Genomic DNA, 20,581 nt, shown 5'->3' on the forward strand with positions numbered 1-20,581 from the left:
CACTACAGCATTACAGCAGGTGAGCTCATTGTATAGTCATTCTGATGGGGATTTTTTCATTTCTAGGACTCTTGTATATCATTCAACTTTTTTTTTAATTTAATTTAATTTTATTTTTAAACTTTACATAATTGTATTAGTTTTGCCAAATATCAAAATGAATCCACCACAGGTATACATGTGTTCCCCATCCTGAACCCTCCTCCCTCCTCCCTCCCCATACCATCCCTCTGGGTCGTCCCAGTGCACCAGCCCCAAGCAACTTTTTAAGTAGGATAAAATCCCAACATTTGGCTTCCCCAAGTCTCCATTTTTCTGGAAATACAATGCTTCCTCCCCTTACTCCATTCCAAACAGAAATAGGGTTAGGATTGCAGAGTTACCTGCAAAATAATGCTACCAGTAGATAAAAATCTACTTTCTTATCTTGTGACCCCACCTCCTTGGTCATGAGTAATCAGTCTCTTTCAATTTGTTGGAATTGGTATTGAAAAATAGAAATTATTCTCTCACAGGGAGAACATACAAACTTGAATACAAACTTTTAATCTGTCAGCTAAAATCATATTCCTCTATGTGGGTGAGGAAGCGGAGAATACCAGTTTGTACATTATTCATAAGGTGACATATGTCTCACTTTGCCTGAGACATTTCCTGCTTACATCCATTGTCTCAGCATAATTATTAATAGTATCTCCTCTCAAAATGTCCTGAGTTGGAAGCTAAATTATATGGCCACCCTAATCACTCAAGACTCTGATAGACATTTAACTTGAATAGCAAATGGCTAGATATCAATCCTGGATCCCGTCATTCAAGGTAAGGGACACAACATTGCCACCAGACTCCTCTGTCCATGGAATTCTCCAGGCAAGAATACTGGAGTGGGTAGTCATTTCCTTCTCCAGGAGATCTTCTCAGCCCAGGGATCAAACTCAGGTCTCCCACATTGCAGGCAGATTCTTTACTGTCTGAGCCACCAGGGAAGTCCCCAGATATCAATTCTGGGTCCCATTATTCAAGCTAAGGAATACAACTTTAAAGCATCTGAGAGTGAAGTCACAGCATGTACTTCTGCGTGGTAGCAAGTGCCTTTAAACTAGGATGGCTCCTTCCTATATCTCATCTTGGATAAGAGGGAAGATCGCTTTTTTAGTTTTGCTCTTCTGTCAGTGCTGCTATGTAAGCCCTTACTGTTACTAGTGATATGCAGGTAACTCATCCTAAGATGCTCATGCTAGCTATGATTGCTAGGAAGCCTTTTCTACCCCATCCTCTAGCCACAGACTTTATGAATGTGAAGGTTAGTCAATCTCCATGTATGCATCTTGTCAAAAGGCTATGATTCTCCTTCAGATTTTGACTTCAAATTCATATATTCATTCTCTGTGTCCACCAAAGTCAACTTGCAGAGAGAAATAAGAATGAAGTGACACAATAAGCCATAGAGCAGAAACAGAAGATATTTTGGGTTTCTTCTTATGCTTCAGTTCCCACTGAGACTGCCGCTTAGGTGCATTCTTGCCTTTTGGTTCTATAATATGTCACAATTTCTTCATAATTTTCATACCTTAGGACTTCCCAGGTGGCTCAGATGTTAAAGAGTCTGCCTGCAATGCGGGAGACCTGGGTTCAATCCCTGGGTTTGGAAGATCCCCTGGAGGAGGACATGGCAACCCACTCCAGTATTCTTGCCTGGAGAATCCCTATGTACAGAGGAGCCGGGCAGGCTACAGTCCATGGGGTCACAAAGAGTCGGACATGACAGTGACTAAGTGCACAAATAATATCTTAATCTTAATACAATATATTAATATCTTATCTTTCTATAAAGTCCTAATGCAACTCAGAATTAAATTAGCAGATTTAATTTTCATCTGTAATAAAACTAATAATTGGAATTCATTTATTTATGTTTTTACTGTATGAATATTGAATGGTTAAGGTATGCTGGATGCTGTGTTAGCCTCAGGGAAGATAGTAAGTAAAAGAGGTATATTCCTACCTCTCTGAGTCATTATATGAGTAATTACAAATGTGAGATCCTCCACATTATGCTTCAAATGATTGATCAAATAATCTATTAGTATATTCAGAACCTTGTTGACATGTTCAACAAGGTATTCATAGCATGTCAAGATCACTGAATGAAAATTCTCTGTTCAGGAATGGGTTCCATTCTAAAAAGACAGTTTTGGAAACAATGTGAAGGGATATTTTTTAACCAACAATATACATATATAATTTAGGGCCAAGTACTTCATGGAGAAGTCCTTGGGCTGGTTTGACTTCTGCTCTCACTCAATAGATGGACTCCTCAAGTCATTTTGAGGTCCTCGATATAATAAAAAAAAGTAGTAGTTAGCTGGAGAGATGGGTGGTGGTGATTTAGTCCCTAAGTCGTGTCCGACTCTTGCGACCCCATGGACAGTAGCCCACCAGGCTCCTCTGTCCTTGGGATTTCCCAAGCAAGAATACTGGAATGGGTTTCCATTTCCTTCTCCAGGGGTTCTTCCTGACCCAGGGATCAAATCCGTGTCTCTTGCATTGCAGACGGATTCTTTACCACTGAGCCACCAGAGAAGTTCCTGGTGTGTGGATCACAACAAACTATGGAACACCTTACCTGCCTCGTGAGAAACCTGTATGTAGGTCAAGAAGCAACAGTTAGAACTGAACATGAAACAACTGTCTGGTTTAAAATTGACAAAGGAGTATGACAAGGCTGTATGTTGTCACCTGCTTATTTAAACTCTATGCAGAGTACATCAGGCAAAATGCCGGGCTGGATGAATTACAAGCTGGAATAAAGATTGCTAGGAGAAATATCAACAACATCTCAGATTTTCAGATGATACCACCCTAATGGCAGAAAGCGAAGAGGAACTAAAGAGCCTCTTGAAGAGGGTAAAAGAGGAGAATGAAAAAAACTGGCCTAAAGCTCAACATTCAAAAAACTAAGATCATAGCATCCATTCCCATCACTTCTTGGCAAACAGAAGGGGAAAAGTGGAAGCAGTGATGAATTTTATTTTCTTGGGCTCCAAAATCATTATGGATGGTGACTGCAATCATGAAATTAAAAGATGCTTGCTCCTTGGAAGAAAAGTTATGATAGACCTAGACAGTGTATTAAAAATCAGAAACATCACTCTGCCTACAAAGTTCTGTATAGTCAAAGCTGTGGTTTTTCCAGTAGTCATGTACAGATGTGAGAGTTGGACCATAAAGAAAGCTGAGTTCCAAAGAACTGATGCTTTTGAACTGTGGTGTTGGAGAAGACTCTTGAGAGTCCCTTGGACTGCAAGGAGATCCACCCAGTTGATCCTAAAGGAAATCAACCCTGAATATTCATTGGAGGAACTGAGGCTGAAGTGAAACTCCAGTACTTTGGCCACCTGCTGTGACAAGCTGACTTATTGGAAAAGACACTAATGCTGGGAAAGATTGAGGGCAGGAGAAGAGGGCAGCAGAGACTGAGATGCTTAGATAGCATCACCAGTTTAATGGACATGAATGTGAGCAAACTCCAGGAGATACTGAAGGACAGGGGGCATGGCAGGGACCTTTCGTTAATTTAACCTTACCAAATGTAATTCCCAAGTACAGAACAGTCCAGGGGTTTTCCTTAGAGTAGCACATTGTCAACAGATGAGGTGGAATAAGAATTGGTGTTATATCAGCCCAACTTAGGCCTGCAGGGACCTTCTGAGAATAATTTGTGCCTAACTTAGGACTTCTGGGATTGCTGATGGGAAATCTTTCAAATTTACTAAGGAGTTGGGCTAGCAGAGTTTTGACAACTGCAGGTGAGTCCTAGAGGCTCCAAATAGGCAATATTATGCTGCTCTGAAAGTCTGAAACTATTTGGCCCTCTCTATTAAAGAAGGAAACATTATAGATCAACTATACTCCAATAAAAATTTTTTAAAAAAGAAGATGGCGCTCACCTCCGTTCTCTCCATCTTCAGGTAATGAAGTGAAAGAGATACTATGCATTTTATTCTGAAGGTGTCCACAGAGGTGGGAGATCTGTATATAACGAGCTGACAATCTCCTGCTAATGATGTTGATAATTGTATTGAGGATTCACTGGGGCTGCTCACTGTTACAGTGCTTTTCATACATTGTTCATTTAATTCTCATAAGCACGTGTGACAGACACTGTGTCTCCATTCATTGACAAGGAAACTCAAACAGGGAGAGTTAAAGTAATCCGCCCAAGGTCGCAGCCAGGACGTGGCACAGTAGAAGCTGACCTCAGGCCCTCTGGCTGCAGAGAGCATGCTTTGAACAATTTATTCTGCCTCTCCTGAACGGTACCACACTGGTGGCAACTGGCACTTCACCCACAGAACGTGCTCAGTGAACCTTTATTGACTCACTGACCCTTGGGCCAATGGGGAACTCTCCTTGATTTGCTAAAAGGTGGACTGACCCTAAAATATGCAATCAGATAGAGCTTATGTAGACGGCTGGTCTGTACTTTTCCCTCCCTGATATTCCTATTGAGGATGGAAATCTTGTGGATCTTGGGATATGTTCTTAGTCTTAGAACTAAAAAAGTTGTTTGGGAGTTACCTATCCCTTAATAACCACATAAAATCCTCTCCACATGAAAATGCTCACATAAAACTTTTTAGTTAATATGTCTTGGATTTTTTAGATCTCTAGAACCTTCCAGGAATAACTGCAGTAGTTTTTGAAGAGTAGCTCTGAACTTTGAATGTTGCTATACCTTTCACTTTCAAGTGATTTACATGATTGCTTAATTCTGAGAAAACGGTATTCACATTTTACTGAGGTAGTTGCTTTTATGTTTCTCCTAAAGGGGAAAGCTTCATGCCAGTGTTACAGTTGGCTGTGGCCACTAGCTGGATGCCTGGTAACGGCACAGTTTGTGCATTCCTTGGCAGGGCTCCAGAAAGGCGGAGGGCTCCTCTGGGGAGAGGATGTGTGAGCTCCAGGTTTTGGACAGGAACATTACTGATGATGCCCCTGCTGAAAGTCCTCATTATTATCATGACAAATGCTGGCGAACAAAGGGACCACTGTCAGAACAGAGGGCTATCTGTTATTGCTAATTGAATATTTCAGATTATGGTATTAAGTTGGTCAGAGTACTACGGCATGTCGGTTAGGGCATGAGTTCATTCAGGCAACTTCTCGTAGGATGGGAACCAAGTTGGATATGTTCACACACTCATAAGCCTCTTTTATCTGAGTTGTGTTGAACGACAGCTGCAAACTGTAGCCATTAACTTGAAGAGTTTGGTCTTATGGGTGGAGGGACAGAGGTGAAACATGTAGGAAAAATGGCATGAGTTTTGAATCTTTTTTGCATTTAAGATTCTCTGGAAGAGGATGTAACTTGAATTAACGTGAAGGCCTTCCATGAGACTAGAAACATAAATATGATTTATTTCTGTAATCAGTGGTTTTCAGTTCTCCAAGACTAGACACATCCCACAGGTTTGAGAGGTGGGTAGTCGCATCATCTCTGTGAAACCCCCCACGTTCTTGCACACAAAGAGGGGCTGTAGGATGAGTGGGGACAATGCTGGATGGAGGGGTTAAGACCTGGTCTCAGCTCCAGGGCTCAGCACCCATTGTGCCATCATTGATGTTTGAGATCTTCAGGAGGAAATGACCTCCTTGAGCCTCAGCCACAAGGAAGAGAGGCTGAGCTGTTAGGTCCTTGTGAGTTCCGAAATACAATTATTTTATGAAGTTTTTCAAGTTTTTATTATGATCATGAGGCATCCAGTCCCATCACTTCATGGCAAATAGATGGGGAAAGAGTGGAAACAGTGGCAGACTTTATTTTTCTGGGCTCCAAAATCACTGCAGATGGTGATTGCAGCCATGAAATTAAAAGACGCTTACTCCTTGGAAGGAAAGTTATGACCAACCTAGACAGCATATTGAAAAGCAGAGACATTACTTTGCCATCAAAGGTCCATCTAGTCAAGGCTATGGTTTTTCCAGTGGTCATGTATGGATGTAAGAGTTGGACTATAAAGAAAGCTGAGCACCGAAGAATTGATGCTTTTGAAGTGTGGTGTTGGAGAAGACTCTTGAGAGTCCCTTGGACTGCAAGGAGATCCAACCAGTCCATCCCAAAGGAGATCAGTCCTAGATGTTCATTGGAAGGACTGATGTTGAAGCTGAAACTCCAATACTTTGGCCACCTGATGCGAAGAGCTGACTCATCAGAAAAGACCCTGACTCTAGGAAAGATTGAAGGCAGGAGGAAAAGGGGACAACAGAGGATGAGCTTGTTGGAAGGCATCACCGACTCAATGGACATGAGTTTGCGTGAACTCCAGGAGTTGGTGATGGACAGGGAGGCCTGGCGTGCTGTGGTTCATGGGGTCGCAAAGAGTCAGACACAACTGAGAGACTGAACTGAACTGAGTTGCTCCAGAGTGCTTGACTCTGACCGGTGGATGCCCTGAAAGCTGTGTTCCATGCTCCATTAGTGAGGGTGTGGGGCTTCTGAGTGAACCACAGCATCTCGGACGCATACCGGGATTGTTCCACCTAGAAAGGAACTCAGTGCTTGGAATTCACTCTTGAATTTCTCTGAATTTCACATTTAGGAGAAAGAATAGAACATTCTTGATTTATTTTGTGCTTTCCTTTTGCTGTGTGATAGATATTCAGATGACAATTCAGGTAATATGACCCATGCCTCTGAGTTTTCTCCCCTAAACTCAGTCTTATTTCCTTGTTTTATTCTTATAACAATAATTCTTTTCTTTTATACAGGAAATTTTGAGAGGCATTTGGGTCACTTGATTTTAAGATAACCTAACAGAAAGGTCCTTGTTTAGCTGAAATATTTGCTCATTTGAGCCACTTCTTTTTCATGAGCCTAAATTTCCCAAATATCAACTTCCCACATCATGACTTGCAGACGTTCTAGGAAGCCCACAGCCAAAGCACAGGGTGGAATATTTAGCAAAGAATATAAAAGAAAAATAAAATAAATCAGCTTTTATTGTACTTATGCTTTCAAAAAGCCAGAGATATGCAGCATACTATATTTTGATGCTAACATGTGCTGCTTTGAGGGGGAAAACATGAAATTTTTAATGATGTTAATATAAGTTATCTGAATGTCATATTGTATTTTGGTATTTTGGTTCAAAATCAAAATTATAGCCATCACAATATTTAAATATATCGGAGGAACATTCACTTGCAAAGCTATATAATGACAAATGTTTTTATTTCTTTTTGTAACTGGCTAGTGGTGATTTTGTGGATCTTCTCTCTTAAGATAGGATTTCAGTCACATTCTGGTCTCCTCTAGAGGTCGGTTCATGAAGTCTTGAATAGCCTGGTGCAAAGGAAGCCACTTTTTGATGGACATTTTCAGAGCTGTAATCCAGCTGCAAGTAATAGTACAGGACAATTCATTAAAAAATTGTTCTCCAGGGACACGAAGTGTTACAAAGTCTTTTGATTTATTTTACAGCTCTTTCTCTTGGATATTTACTTTGAAATTAATATAGCAACCAGGATCCTCATGTTTTGGATTGAACAAAAAGGTAAAACACCAGAAGAGAAATATGCAGTGATAACTATGAAGTAAAGTTAATATAAATAACAGGACCAGAAGAGTGTATAACAAAGCTACGGGACTTTTAAAACTATTACTAGTATTTTACTGTTTCTCTCTAAAGTTTGGTTGATCAAATGTACAGCGATCAAGCATTGCTGTTAGGGCCAAATAGTGCTTTGTCACATTGTGGAAGCCAATGCAAACTCTAGTTAAATCTCCCCTCTCATCTTCTCCATTCCTTTCATTTTCTTGGATAATGTATTATAGAATTTGCCCATATAATGTTTATTCTAAGAGTGGTTAATAGGCATTATTTTTTAAAAATGGTTTGAGTCAGATAGCTTATGCAGTGGGAGTTAAAGGGAGTCACCCAGGATTCCTTTTAGCAGTATGTCTCAGAAGCACTGAATTAATATACTCTCAGATTCTCTGAGGTTGATAGAAATCTCTGAATATGATTTCTATCATTTCCTAGACTTATTTTACTGCTTTTTGCGAGTGGGCTATCTTTTGGAACCAGAGTCCCAAAAACCACACTTTGAAACTGTCGTCCTTCTACTTTGAAATATTTCTTTAATGACTTAATATGGCTTCCTCTTGATAGTATCCACTCATGGATTTGGCAGTGAGATCTAACTATTTAACTTTCTCTCTTCGGGAAGCCATAAATTTTATCAGCTGGGAGTTAACTCTGTTTCATTGGCCCTTTTTCTAATATGCCTGCTAAAGCTCGCCTTCAAAGAACAATCTTAATCTGCCACCAGATTATACAGCACAAGTCTGAGGAAGATCTTGGGAAATATCTAGCAATTCTCTAGTCATTGTTCTCCCATCTAGCCCTTGCTTAGGGGTTAGTGGGACAGGAAGGTTACAAAATGGGGGAAGGCCTAAGGAGGTCCTTTTTCCCTTTTCCAAATGGTCACTTGCTGGAGATTCCTAAAATTCTACTTTGGGAGTTTTATCTCTTTGGGTTAAAACAATGAATCTCGTTCTTACAAATGGTCCTGAAAGCTTTCCCCGGTCCTTTGTTATAATAAGTCACTGTAAACTTCTTGATTAGATCCCTTTTATCCAGACAGCTGGAAGACAGTGTCTGGATGGTCACCATCAGTTGAGGGTAGGAATGGGAGACGGTGAACACGAGTATCTAGGGGCTTGCAGTTAGGTCAGGCAGACTTGGGTGACGAAGGAAGGTCCTCCAAGTGCCTGCTCTGCTTCTTGGTTTTGTCTCTGTTAGCTCTCCTGCTGGTTTTTTTCAGCATCATTGTGAAACAAGTGCCCATTTGTGCATACCAAGTTGGATACTGAACGTATCCGTTTAGATGGATAAGTCCTACGCCCTTCAACTGCTTATAACAAAACCAAACATCTGACCAGGTGGACATATCAATAAGAGTTAAGTGAAATGTGGTGAAACAGCCAATCTGTGAATTGAAAAATTAATATCTTATTTAATAATAAATTAATATTTACAGGTTATAGTGTTAGTGAATTTTTTATTTTGAAGCCTGAGTTAGCTACTGCCTTGGGGGGAACTATGGACTCCTTTCTCATTTAAAAAAATTACTTCTAGAAGAATCATCTTCTGTGTATTGAAAGAAAAAAATCCTGAGGAATATTAACTATAGGGACAATGCAAAGAAAGGGGAATATTTAGTGGAAGATGTCGAGCTGAGGTTGGAAAATGAATATAAGGGTTTGCTTAGAAAGCTCTTGTCAGGACCAACAAAGAAGAAATACACAGACCTTGACTTACCGTTGATTTTCTGTCTTATTTTCTGCACAGAAATAGAAAGTCTTAAATTCTTCTGATGGAGGCTTGAGTTCAATTACTGATTGGTTGACACTAAGGGTCTGCTCATTCACCCTGTATCCTTGTAGATAAAGGCCACCTACAGAGGGCGAAAGGACAAAGCAAGTGAGGAGAATAAGGAAAGAGTAAAGTGGAGAAAAATTCTGACACAGTGTCAAGAAAATTTTGTCTCCAAATGAAACTCTAGTCCAGGTGTCTCATTTAACAGATGAAGAAATGAGACTCCAAAAAATATATCATTTAAGGTTATCCACTAATTATTAATGGCAAGATGGGAACAAAGTTTGGATTTCCTGTTCTTTTCATTTTTACAGTCTTTTCATTACATGTTCAATATTTAGCTTCATGTTACTGTGGGCCTAACGTAGCTTTTTTTTTTAGTGTGTTCCTGAAGGACACATTTTGAAATACATATCTTGGTATCAAAGATTGACACCTACAAAATTATATTAGAGGAAAAATTAAATAGTATCTGCTTGGACAGAACCATTAAGGCATCCTGAGGAGTAACGAAGATTGCCCGAGGTTTCTATGACCAACATAGATTCTCACCTTTGTGCAAATGCAAAGCACTTCTAAAATATGAACCCACAGGGTAATATGAGGGAGCCAACTTGAATTAAAATGAGAATAAATGACCGGTTTTACAAGATAATTTCTTTCCCGTGGTCCTTTGACTCTATCTTAGCAGTTATATATTGCTTGGCCAGAATTTTGTTTACATTATTTAGGAGTTGGGGTTGGAGGGGGAAGACATCAGTCTAGGAGAAGGTGCTGAAAAGTCAAAACACTTGAGCTTTGTTTATTGTGTCTTGATGTTCTGAGGTAACCTGAATCTCATGCAGATACTCTAGCTCATATCATTAATAGCAATGATTAGATTTTAATTCTCTTTCTCGTGACTGCTAACTCTTGTTCTCACTCCCCAAACCCCACCTCTCCAGAAGCCACTTTAGTGAGCTATGGTCTGTGCTTGCTCAGTTGTGGCCGATTCTTTGCAACTCCATGGACTGTTGCCCACCTGGCTCCTCTCTTGTCCATGTAATTTTCCAGGCAAGAATACTGGAGTGGGTTGCCCTTTCCTCCTCCAAGGGATCCTTCTGACCCAGGGATCCAATCAGCGTCTCCTGCATTGGCAGGCAGATTCTTTACCACTGAGCCATCTGAGCAGCTTGCTTCGTGTACTATACTAACAAAGAGAATCCCAAAATGCAACTTGGACTTTTGCCACACTACAGGATAACCATTCTACGCTGGTATGATAATAAGGAACTGTGAAAGGAAAATTTGACTCATTTTTGGTTTTCTTTTGGCTACATGTGATACCAACATACACTGTCATAAAGTCACAAGTTTTTTTTTTTAAACAGAATGAGTGGCTTTTGGACTTTGAAATTGTTTACTTTATAGAGGGGGTTTAGATGCAATGTTAAAGTCTTTTAAAATTTTTATTTAAAGAGTCCATTTTAGAACTAACCTCTAGGAAAGCATTCATTTCAGAAATGGCTAGAGGTTTTTCTTTTAGTAGGACCCAGTCTATCGGTGTTTACTGAACTCAGAGAATGACTTCTTTCTTTGAGCTAGATAGACATAAAACTTTACTGAGCTATTATTTACACACCACAATACTTGTCTATTTAAGGTGTACAGTCACGGACTTTTAGTTTGTTTATGAAGTTGTGCAACCATCACCATAACCTAATCTTGGAACATTGAGTTACCGCCCCAAAAAGAAACTCCATACCCATGCTCACTCCCCATCTGTTTCCCCACGCTAACCCTAGGCAATCCTAACTGACTTTCTGTCTCTATAGATTTCTTTCTCCTGAGACACTTAATATAAATGGAGTTATACAGCATGTGATCTTTTGTGACTGGCTTATTTCACTTGGCCAGTTTTCAAGGCTCACTCATGTTGTATCATATATTGTACTCCATTTCTTTTTGTTGTTAAATGATATTTCATTGTGGGGATATACAGCATTTTATTTATCCATTTGTTACTTTGGACATTTGAGTTTTCCTCCATTTTTTAGCTATTATGAATAACATTGTTACGAATATTCATGTGCGCATTTTTCCATAGATGTGTGTTTGGGGATATATACTAGATGTAGAATAAGCAATCTGTTAGATATTTCAGGACTATAGGAAACCTAAGGAGATATCTGAGGGTTATTTTACTGTTTTAATTCTCTGCTCCAAACAGAAGCACATGGCATTTTTATTATGTACTGGTTTTTACCATCTTCCTGCTTATATTTCCTTTTCTCATATGTCTGAGCATATAAGAATACCTTTCTCCATCCCTACCCGTTCTGAGAATAGACAGACAGCCATGTCCAAAGGTGTCTGCTACAAACAGGAAAGTTTCTGACCCCTTTGCTAACCAGTTATAGGGTAGGAATGATCAGCATAAAAGTCATCCAGCTATAACCCCATTCAGAGAAGGCAATGGCAACCCATTCCAGTACTCTTGCCTGGAAAGTCCAATGGACCAAGGAGCCTGGTGGGCTGCAGTTCATGGGGTCGCGAAGAGTCGGACACGACTGAGTGACTTCCCTTTCACTTTTCACTTTCATGCATTGGAGAAGGAAATGGCAACCCACTCCAGTGTTCTTGCCTGGAGAATCCCAGGGACAGGGGAGCCTGGTGGGCTGCAGTCTGTGGGGTCGCACAGAGTCGGACACGACTGAAGCGACTTAGCAGCAGCAGCAGCATAACCCCATTACCCCATTTCAAATGACCTCATTGGGCTAGTCGCGATCATTCATTGGGTGGCAGCAATAAATAACAAGCTAACACAATGTTTGCACAGAGATTTCTCATAAGAACTATATATTTGTTGCAATAATGTAAAATATATCTGAGAAGTGCATACAGACCTTGATGTGATTTATTTAACAATAATGGGATGGGGAGGGAGGGGCAGGATGGGGAACACATGTACACCCATGGCTGATTCATGTGAATGTATGGCAAAAACCACCACAATATTGTAAAGTAATTAGCGTCCAATTAAAACAAATTAAAAATAAAAACAATAATAGTTAACAGTCACAATTTGTTCCAGCTTTTGCTTGAGAGAGATAAAAAGAAAAAAAATAATCATGTGTACAGTGAATGACAAGGGACTTCAGGTCTAGGAAGAGGCATTTGACTAAAGGCTTCTGGAATTATCACAGTGGTTTTCCAGCATTAGCAGGCATAGACCAGCCAGTCATACACATTGTTAAAGTACTAGCAGTCTCCTTAATGGTGAGAAAAGACCTCAGGGACCTAACTGACTGGGGCTATTTTTCCAGCTCCCAAGATATACATCTGAGGCATATTTAGCTGAAAGTAAAATGTGGGACTAGGGCATCCCAGGTGGCTCAGTGATAAAGAATCCATATGCCAATTCAGGAAACATGAGTTCGACCCCTGGGTCAGGAAGATCCCCTGGAGCAGGAAATGGCAACCCACTCCAGTATTCTTAACTGGGAAATATAAGGACAGAGGAGCCCAGCGGGCTACAGTCCATGGGGTTGCAAAAGAGCTGGACACGACTTAGCAACTAAACGACAAAAACTGTGGGACCAGCATCTACCAGGGTTAGAAACCCCGTGGAAAACCTGTTAGACGCTAGGGTTGCCAGCATGGCTCTCAAGGCTTCTCTTTCCCCTCACTTCACTGTCATCTCCTCCCTGTCTCCTCTTTTTTGTCCTCTGTATTCTCTCAGCATCGCAACTGACTGCCACAAGGACTAAGTCATGCCTCCAACACTACATGCGTGCATGTTGTAACTTCATCATGTCCAACTCTTTGTGACCCTATGTCCATGGGATTCTCCAGGCAAGAATTCTGGAATGGATTGCCATGCACTCCTGCAGGGGATCTTCCCGACCTAGGGATCAAACTCACATCTCCTGTGTTGCAGGCATCCGCCTTTACCACCTTTTCCACCTCTTTACCACCAAGTCACCAGGGAAGCCCCCCGGCCCCAACACTATGGATACCTTCAGAAAGAAGAAATATCATATGAAGTCTCCCAGATTAGCTAATGAAGAACATAAATCAATGGAATAAATAAATAATAAAATAAATGAAATAAAACAGTAAAGTCACTGAGAGGCTACAGCCAGGGGACAATGCTAGAGCCAGAGGACAATGTTATTACAATTTAGCCTTCTTACAAAGAAGGCATATTACAAAGGCATATTATCATGCTTATCCGTGATAGAAAGTAAAGAACCTTCCTTGAATACTCTGTTTCTAAGATTCTGAACACAGAAATTGACCATTTAAACAGGCATGTATGCAGAGAGTTTCTGTACATTAGTACTTTTCCCAACTTTTTGGGCTGTGATCTAAAGATGTAATAAATATAGACCTCTACATGTTTTAATGCAATTAAACCAAAAGTTTGTGAAACATTGTGATGTACCATGATATTTTCTATTATATTAAATTTTATTGTTTTTTAGAATTGTTTCGGGCTTCCCTGGTGACTCAGACAGAAAAGAGTCCACCTGCAATGCAGGAGACCCAGGTTTGATCCCTGGGTTGGGAAGATCCCCTGGAGAAGGCAATGGCAACCCACTCCAGTGTTCTTGCCTGGAGAATCCCATGGACAGAGGAGCCTGGTGGGCTACAGTCCATGGAGTTGCAAAGACTCAGACATGACAGAGCAACTTTCACTTTGATGTCATTGTGTTTTAAATACTGGTCACAACTTACTACACTGATTGAGTGACTCAGTAATCACGCATGCAGGATCAAAGCCTGCATTTTGATAAATACTGCTATAAATGGTAATCAAGGCCTGCTTCAAGGTTATGACCTTCAGAGGGCTGGAGAACTAGGAATCAAACCAGGGTGGGAGGTACAAGAGCCAAGTGGAGCTTGAAAAATAAAGGTAAAGACGGAATCATAGATCAGACCAGCACAAAGTCATTTCTTTAGTGGCATCTAAAAGAAAATGAGCCTTAGAACTCTGTGTAATCTTTATTAATATAATAAAAATTTATATTCCATGCATATAATATGATTAAGCTAAACTAAACATTTTAGTGCATGTGGTGTTCATGATACAATGTGGTTTCAGCCATTCTCAATAAATTCCTTTTCTGTCCTCCTAACTCCTGTGGTTACTGTGCTAAACAGTTGGACTGGGTGGACCTTGTCTATCATGATCAGTGTGCTAATGTTCAGAGTGCAGCATTACTGACGGAGTGCGAGGACTACTTTTAGAAGACTAGTTTCCATCAGGGAGTGCTATGCAGAGCATTTGAGCACAGGAGTTAGGTAGCATTTGTTCACAGTTTGTCTCTGTCACTGAATAGCTGGTTGACCAAAGGCACGTTAACGTCTCCAAGCCCTAGTTTCTTACTTGCAATGGGCCAACAGCCGTGGATGTCTTGCAAATATTAGTTTTAGACAATAGACGTAGAGAGCTTATCCAAGTTCTGGACACATAGGAAACATTCAAACATAAAATCCACTTGAGCAGTATGATCCAGTCCTCTGGGGGCAAGAAAATGTGGTTTGCCAGGGCAGTGACTTTTTGTGAGCAGTGGAGAGGGGCATATTTATTTTGGGAATCTCCCACTGGAAATTTGGATTCACCTGAATCCTATCTCAAGTTTCATTGGGTGGGACCACTGGCTGTGAGCCTCAGGTCATGATGGGAGTCAGGATGTACAGGAAGATGGAAAAGGACTCTTAGAGAAAGGACATAAACTTCAATTTGAAGTTCAAGTCTAGGGAAGGGTAAACTACTTCGGAAAAAGAAGGGTAAGCAGCGGATTAACCTTGGGAGAGCTTCCAGCTGGACCCAGCAGCTGTCAGGGTGGGAGTGGGCAGGGTGGGGGGAGTTGGTAGCCATAAAGTACTCCTCCTGGAACAAGGTGCATGCTCAGGCATTTTTTATTCCAGGAAGAGTAGAGTCATTAAAGACCCGAAACCACAGGCCTCTGTTTTATAACCTGGCCTAGATACAAAATTTCTGTTGGAATTTCTGTAAGGAGCATTATTTCATATGTGAAATAATTTGGGCTAGAAATTAAGGATGGGATATTCGAGAAGTAAGACTGGGAAAGAATGAATGGCTTTGGATTAAATATTTTTATTAGTCACACATGAAATATTTTCAAGAGAAAAAACTTAAAAATAGGTAGAAATTGGTTGTTTTCTTCCAGCTGAAAAGAGTATGATATGGCCAAAAGCCCAGGCATCTGGTGGCCTGAGTGCTGGTTTTTGCCTTTGAATCATCTTTACAATCTTGTCTGTCCTGCTGTTGAATGAGGGGATGATTCTTCATGGGAATAACGGCCAACTGAATCCCTTTGGTGGTTTATTCATTTATTCATTAAGCATACGTAAAATAGAGTCATCTCTGATGCATAATCCCTTAGAAGAGATACAATGGCCAACTAGAGATACAATACAAAATAGAGAGTGATAAGTGTTGCAAGATAGGTGAGCACGGAAGCCCAGGAAACGGAGATGCTTTGTTTGCTTAGGACCATCTGGGATTGTTGTCTAGCAGAGATGGCCAGCGTTTGAATACATGTTTGGAAGACAGGTAGTATCTGGACAATGTATATTGGGGAATCAGTAGGTAGAGAATGTTTCAGGGTAAGGAACTAACACAAGCAAAAACATGGGGTCAGAAAAATGTCCAAGAGGTGGGGTACGCTCAGCAGGTAGAAGGTGACCGTGTCTGGGGAATATGCAGGGTGTTTTAACACAGGAGTGGAAGAGAAAGCCAGAAAGAAGGGGTTGGGGACAAAGTGCAAGGCCATAGAGGGCTCTGGCTGCAACCAAGGCTCTGGAAAGATGTGGGAAATAGTAAGAGTGAAATACAAGGAAACTTTTCGCATTTCACTCTTTGCTTTTTCTTTTGTTGCTGTAACTTAGGCTCCCTTGAGCTCGTGCTTAGTTGTGTCTGACTCTTTGTGACCCCATGGACTGCAACCCACCAGGCTTCTCCGTCCATGGGGTTTTCCAGGCAAGAGTACTGGAGTGGGGTGCCATTTTCTACTCCAGGGGATCTTCCCAACCCAGGGATCGAACCCGCGTCTCTTGTGTCTCCTGCATTGGCAGGCAGATTCTTTACCGCTGTCCCTCCTAGGAAGCCTGTAACTTAGGCTACCTAGGTTCGAATTTTGTCTTCACCATTTACTAGCTAAGGGAACATGGGCAAATGATTTAACCTTACTAAGTATCAGTTTCCAAACTTGTAGGTGGGATAATAACTTATTTATAGGATTGTCATAGAAATTAAATGAAATAATAAGTAAAAACACTTATTAGAGTGGTGAGTACAAAACCTGTACTCACTTTTACTGTTATTATTTTTAGGCCATTTATTAGTAGCTGTTTTCCAGCTGTCCAACGAGGATTCTTCTGAATAGGGCCTCCTCTGACCTTTCAGAATAAGGGCTATCATTCCCATTTCAAACTCTTGGAATCAGTTAACAGTCTCTGGGCCCCAGGGGTTTGGAAGCCCTTGGTTAACATGGAGTAATATGAGCAATCAAACCTAAACATTCACTTTGTATCTATGGAAACAATCTCTTGAAAGTGAACTTCATTGATTTGCTGATTAAAATGGTTCAGACTTTTGCAGTGATATTTTATAATGAAAGCTCCAGTCGATGACTACCTTATAGGCTTGGTTTGTTTGCCTTCATTCTCATCCTGGTACCAGGTGCTTGAAGCTATGAATTTGGGTCTCATAGGAAGAGTCTGTCTTATAAATGCTTAGGCATGCCGGCTACTTCCTAATAGTTGGTTAATATTCTGGGTATTTAATACTGTCAAAGTGAAAGAGTATGTTAGTAAAGGAGATTTACTGTTCATCCTGAGTGATGAGAAAAGGACCACAGAGTGATGCTCAGTTTGTACCTCTTTACCCTTCCAAGAAAGGGGACATCATCACCCACTTGGCATGACTTTCTAGCTTAATTAAACAGAGGCATTTATGCTAAAAATGAAGGGGAGGGGGGAAGGAAATTAAATGACCAAGATTCTGGATCTTCAATACTCATCATTATTTAGGGATTATTCATTTGGGAAAAAAGTCCAACTGCAAATAAAACACCAGTAATCTTTTTGTCAAAAATTTTAAGAAGATAAATAATCTTTCTTATCATGAATAATTATTTTACTGCTAAATTGTATTGTTTACATATTCATTTTGTATGTATGGCTTGTAATATATTAAAAGCGAATGCGAAAGCCGCTCAGTCGTGTCCGACTCTTTGTGACCCCATGGACTGTAGTCCATGGAATTCTCCAGGCCAGAATACTGGAATGGGTAGCATTTTCCTTCTCCAGGGGATCCTCGCAACCCAGAGACTGAACCCAGGTCTCCCGCATTGCAGGCAGATTCTTTACCAGCTGGAGCCACAAGGGCAGCCCAATATATTACAATGTATAATATTAATATATATAATTTAATGAATATATACACATTTTATATAGAACGAGCTTTTTGTATAGAGTACTTTATAAATAACTCTAATGGCAATCACTTCATTTAATCTTCCAATGTGCGCTATGTACTGTGCTAAGTTGCTTCAGCCATGTCTGACTCTGTGTGACCCCATGGACTGTAGCCCACCAGGCTCCTCAGTCCACAGGATGCTCCAGGTAAGAGTACTGGAGTAGGTTGCCATTTCCTTCTTCAGGGGATCTTCCTGACCCAGAGATTGAACCCGCATCTCTTAAGTCTCCTTCAATGGCAGGTGGGTTCTTTACCTCTAGTGCCACCGGGGAAGCTTAGTCTTCACCACAGTCCTGTGAAATAGATTGCTGCTTCCATTTTATAAATGAGGAAACTAAGTTTCAGGAACTTGAGTAACTTACTCAGGGAAAATTGATAATCAATGCTCTTTTTATTACTCACTGGTCTGAGATTAGGAATACTATCAGAAAAGGGTAGAGTCACTACCCAAGAAAACTACTGGCATTGATTCTGAATGCCATAAAATAATGAAGGGGCTTATTTTTCACTTTTCCAGGCAGTAAAAGCATGGGGTAAGGGGTTCAAGGAGCTCAGCTGGTAAAGAATCCACTTGCAATGCAGGAGAACCTGGTTCGATTCCTAGGTTGAGAAGTTCCCCTGGAGAAGGGGTAGGCTACCCACTCCAGTATTCTTGGGCTTCCCTGGTGGCTCAGACAGTAAAGAACCTGCCTGCCATGTGGAAGACCTGGGTTTAATCCCTGGGTTGGGAAGATCCCCTGGAGGAGGGTATGGAAACTCAATCCAGTATTCTGGCCTGGAGAATCCCATGGACAGAGGAGCCTGGCGGGCTACAGTCCATAGGGTCGCAAAGAGTCAGACACAACTGAGTGACTAAGCCCAGCACAGCCCAGGGGTTCAGGCTCTGGAGTTACATTGCCTGTGTTCAGATCTCAGCTTTATTGCTTACTACACGTGATCTTGTCGAGTTGTGTAGACTTTCCAGCCAATTTTTCTATCTGTAAAATGAGAAAAAGAATAGTACCCCTTCTCCAGAAGATAAATGTGAACTAATTTACACAGCATAAAGTTTGGTAAAAGCTTGTGAAGCTAAGGCGGCTTTACTGTTATGACTGTAAAAGTTGACTCCGTACCTGAGGCCTGGGTGGAGCGAATGCTGGCATAGAAGTACAAGCAGCCGTCCTTCAGGATGCAGTAGTACTGCATCCACACATCTGTGTTCCCATCCAGCTGGTGCAGAAGGCCCAGGCACTCTGGGTTCTTGATAGCCAGGGGCGGGAGGCTACTGTTGTGCAGGGTAACGTCTTCCCAGACATGGTTCTGCAGGGGTGGCACCAAAGAATCACCTGAGAGGCCATCCTGCCCCAGCAATCACTGCTTCCCAGAGCCAGTGACATCAGCACTAAGACTGAGTTCAGAGAAGCCCCTGTCCTAAGCGGCCCCATTGCTAAGGCAATCTGCACATCTGAGAAATGAGCCAGACAATCTGAACCTATCCAGTGGTCACAGAGATCTTTCCCTTTTCATGTCTGTAGGTATCCCTTCTCTTTGGCTTCTATTCTATCATGAGGAGATTAAAAGAATATCAGTGAGGTATAGAAAGAAAAATGGGGATCTCAGCAAAGACTATTGTTTAAAGGTCCATCTCTAAGTGCTGGCCCCAGTGAGCTATTTTACTTACCATTGGGATTGTCCTTCTAGCCCTGTTCCTGGTATGTCCACCGTGACTAATTGCAGGCCCTGGTTCATGATTTACTTTATCTAGCACTCCTATTCGGAGAAGGCAATGGCACCCCACTCCAGTACTCTTGCCTGGAAGATCCCATGGATGGGGGAGCCTGGTGGGCTGCAGTCCATGGGGTCGCACAGAGTCAGACACCACTGAAGTGACTTAGCAGCAGCAGCAGCAGCACTCCTATTTGTGCCAAGGAACAAGGGAAATGCCCCAGGCCAGATCAGGCCTGAGGCTCACATGGTCAGTGGTGTGGAAGGCCCACGATAAATCAAGATCCTCTACCCTGGAGAGGCAGAGGTCCACAGTCCTGACCCAGTGGCAGGCTCTTCCTGGGAACTTGACCTGAGGCTGGGGGTGTGATGCTTCATCCCTTTATCAGAACATATTGCTGGGTGCTAGCTGGTTTCTTTCATTTGGTTTCATTTTTGTTCTTTAGTTTTAACCAGGCAGTGCAAAAGATTTCAGAATGCAGAGCTGGCAGAATTGTTTGCTGTGAATTGGAAGCCTGCTGGGAGTTTGGGTATTTCTTTTTCACTCTGCTGCAGACACTCTGAGTGCATTAGCAGAATAGATCCCTCTTAAAAGTACCGAGGCTCATTACAGTGATGCATCAGAGAGATGGGTGAGTGTACTGAGTGTTGTGTTTCAGGTAAAATGAAACACAAGTCCTGCTGTTTGTCATCTGATGATGATGCTGGTGATTATTTTGAAAGGACAGATACAGGGCATAGGGTAGTACATTAAGCTCAGACCACCCAAATTTTCTGGAATATACAAAAACCAAAATACGTAGAGAAGATAATTGATAGTAAATACCTTTTTCTTCTGCTTCCTTTTGTGAGGAAATGAGCATATTTAAATGAAATGTGTGACCTTGTTAGAAATTGTATCTATGGCACAGAAGTGAAACAATTGAATATGGAAGCAGTTTCTCTGCTTTTGAGGAGGTCCTAGCTCAAAAAGAAGAGTATCAAATGCCTTGGGGGCTGAAGT

The 20,581-nt window shown here is 41.3% G+C and overlaps 1 protein-coding gene across 1 annotated transcript in view; it reads right to left on the reverse strand.

The window, feature by feature from the left end:
• Positions 1 to 6,993: 6,993 nt before the first annotated feature.
• The window catches only part of LOC129640447 (uncharacterized), an 86,045-nt gene continuing 72,457 nt past the window's right edge, over positions 6,994 to 20,581 (reverse strand). The window contains exons 6-8 of the mRNA XM_055565793.1: positions 18,987 to 19,173; positions 9,327 to 9,462; positions 6,994 to 7,397 (exon numbers count right to left, since the gene is read on the reverse strand). Of these exons, the coding sequence (XP_055421768.1) occupies positions 7,298 to 7,397; positions 9,327 to 9,462; positions 18,987 to 19,173 (423 nt within the window). The 3' untranslated portion in view covers positions 6,994 to 7,297. The remainder of the gene's footprint in view (positions 7,398 to 9,326; positions 9,463 to 18,986; positions 19,174 to 20,581) is intronic.

This window comes from Bubalus kerabau, chromosome 1, assembly GCF_029407905.1.
Source record: "Bubalus kerabau isolate K-KA32 ecotype Philippines breed swamp buffalo chromosome 1, PCC_UOA_SB_1v2, whole genome shotgun sequence".
Taxonomy (NCBI): domain Eukaryota; kingdom Metazoa; phylum Chordata; class Mammalia; order Artiodactyla; family Bovidae; genus Bubalus; species Bubalus kerabau.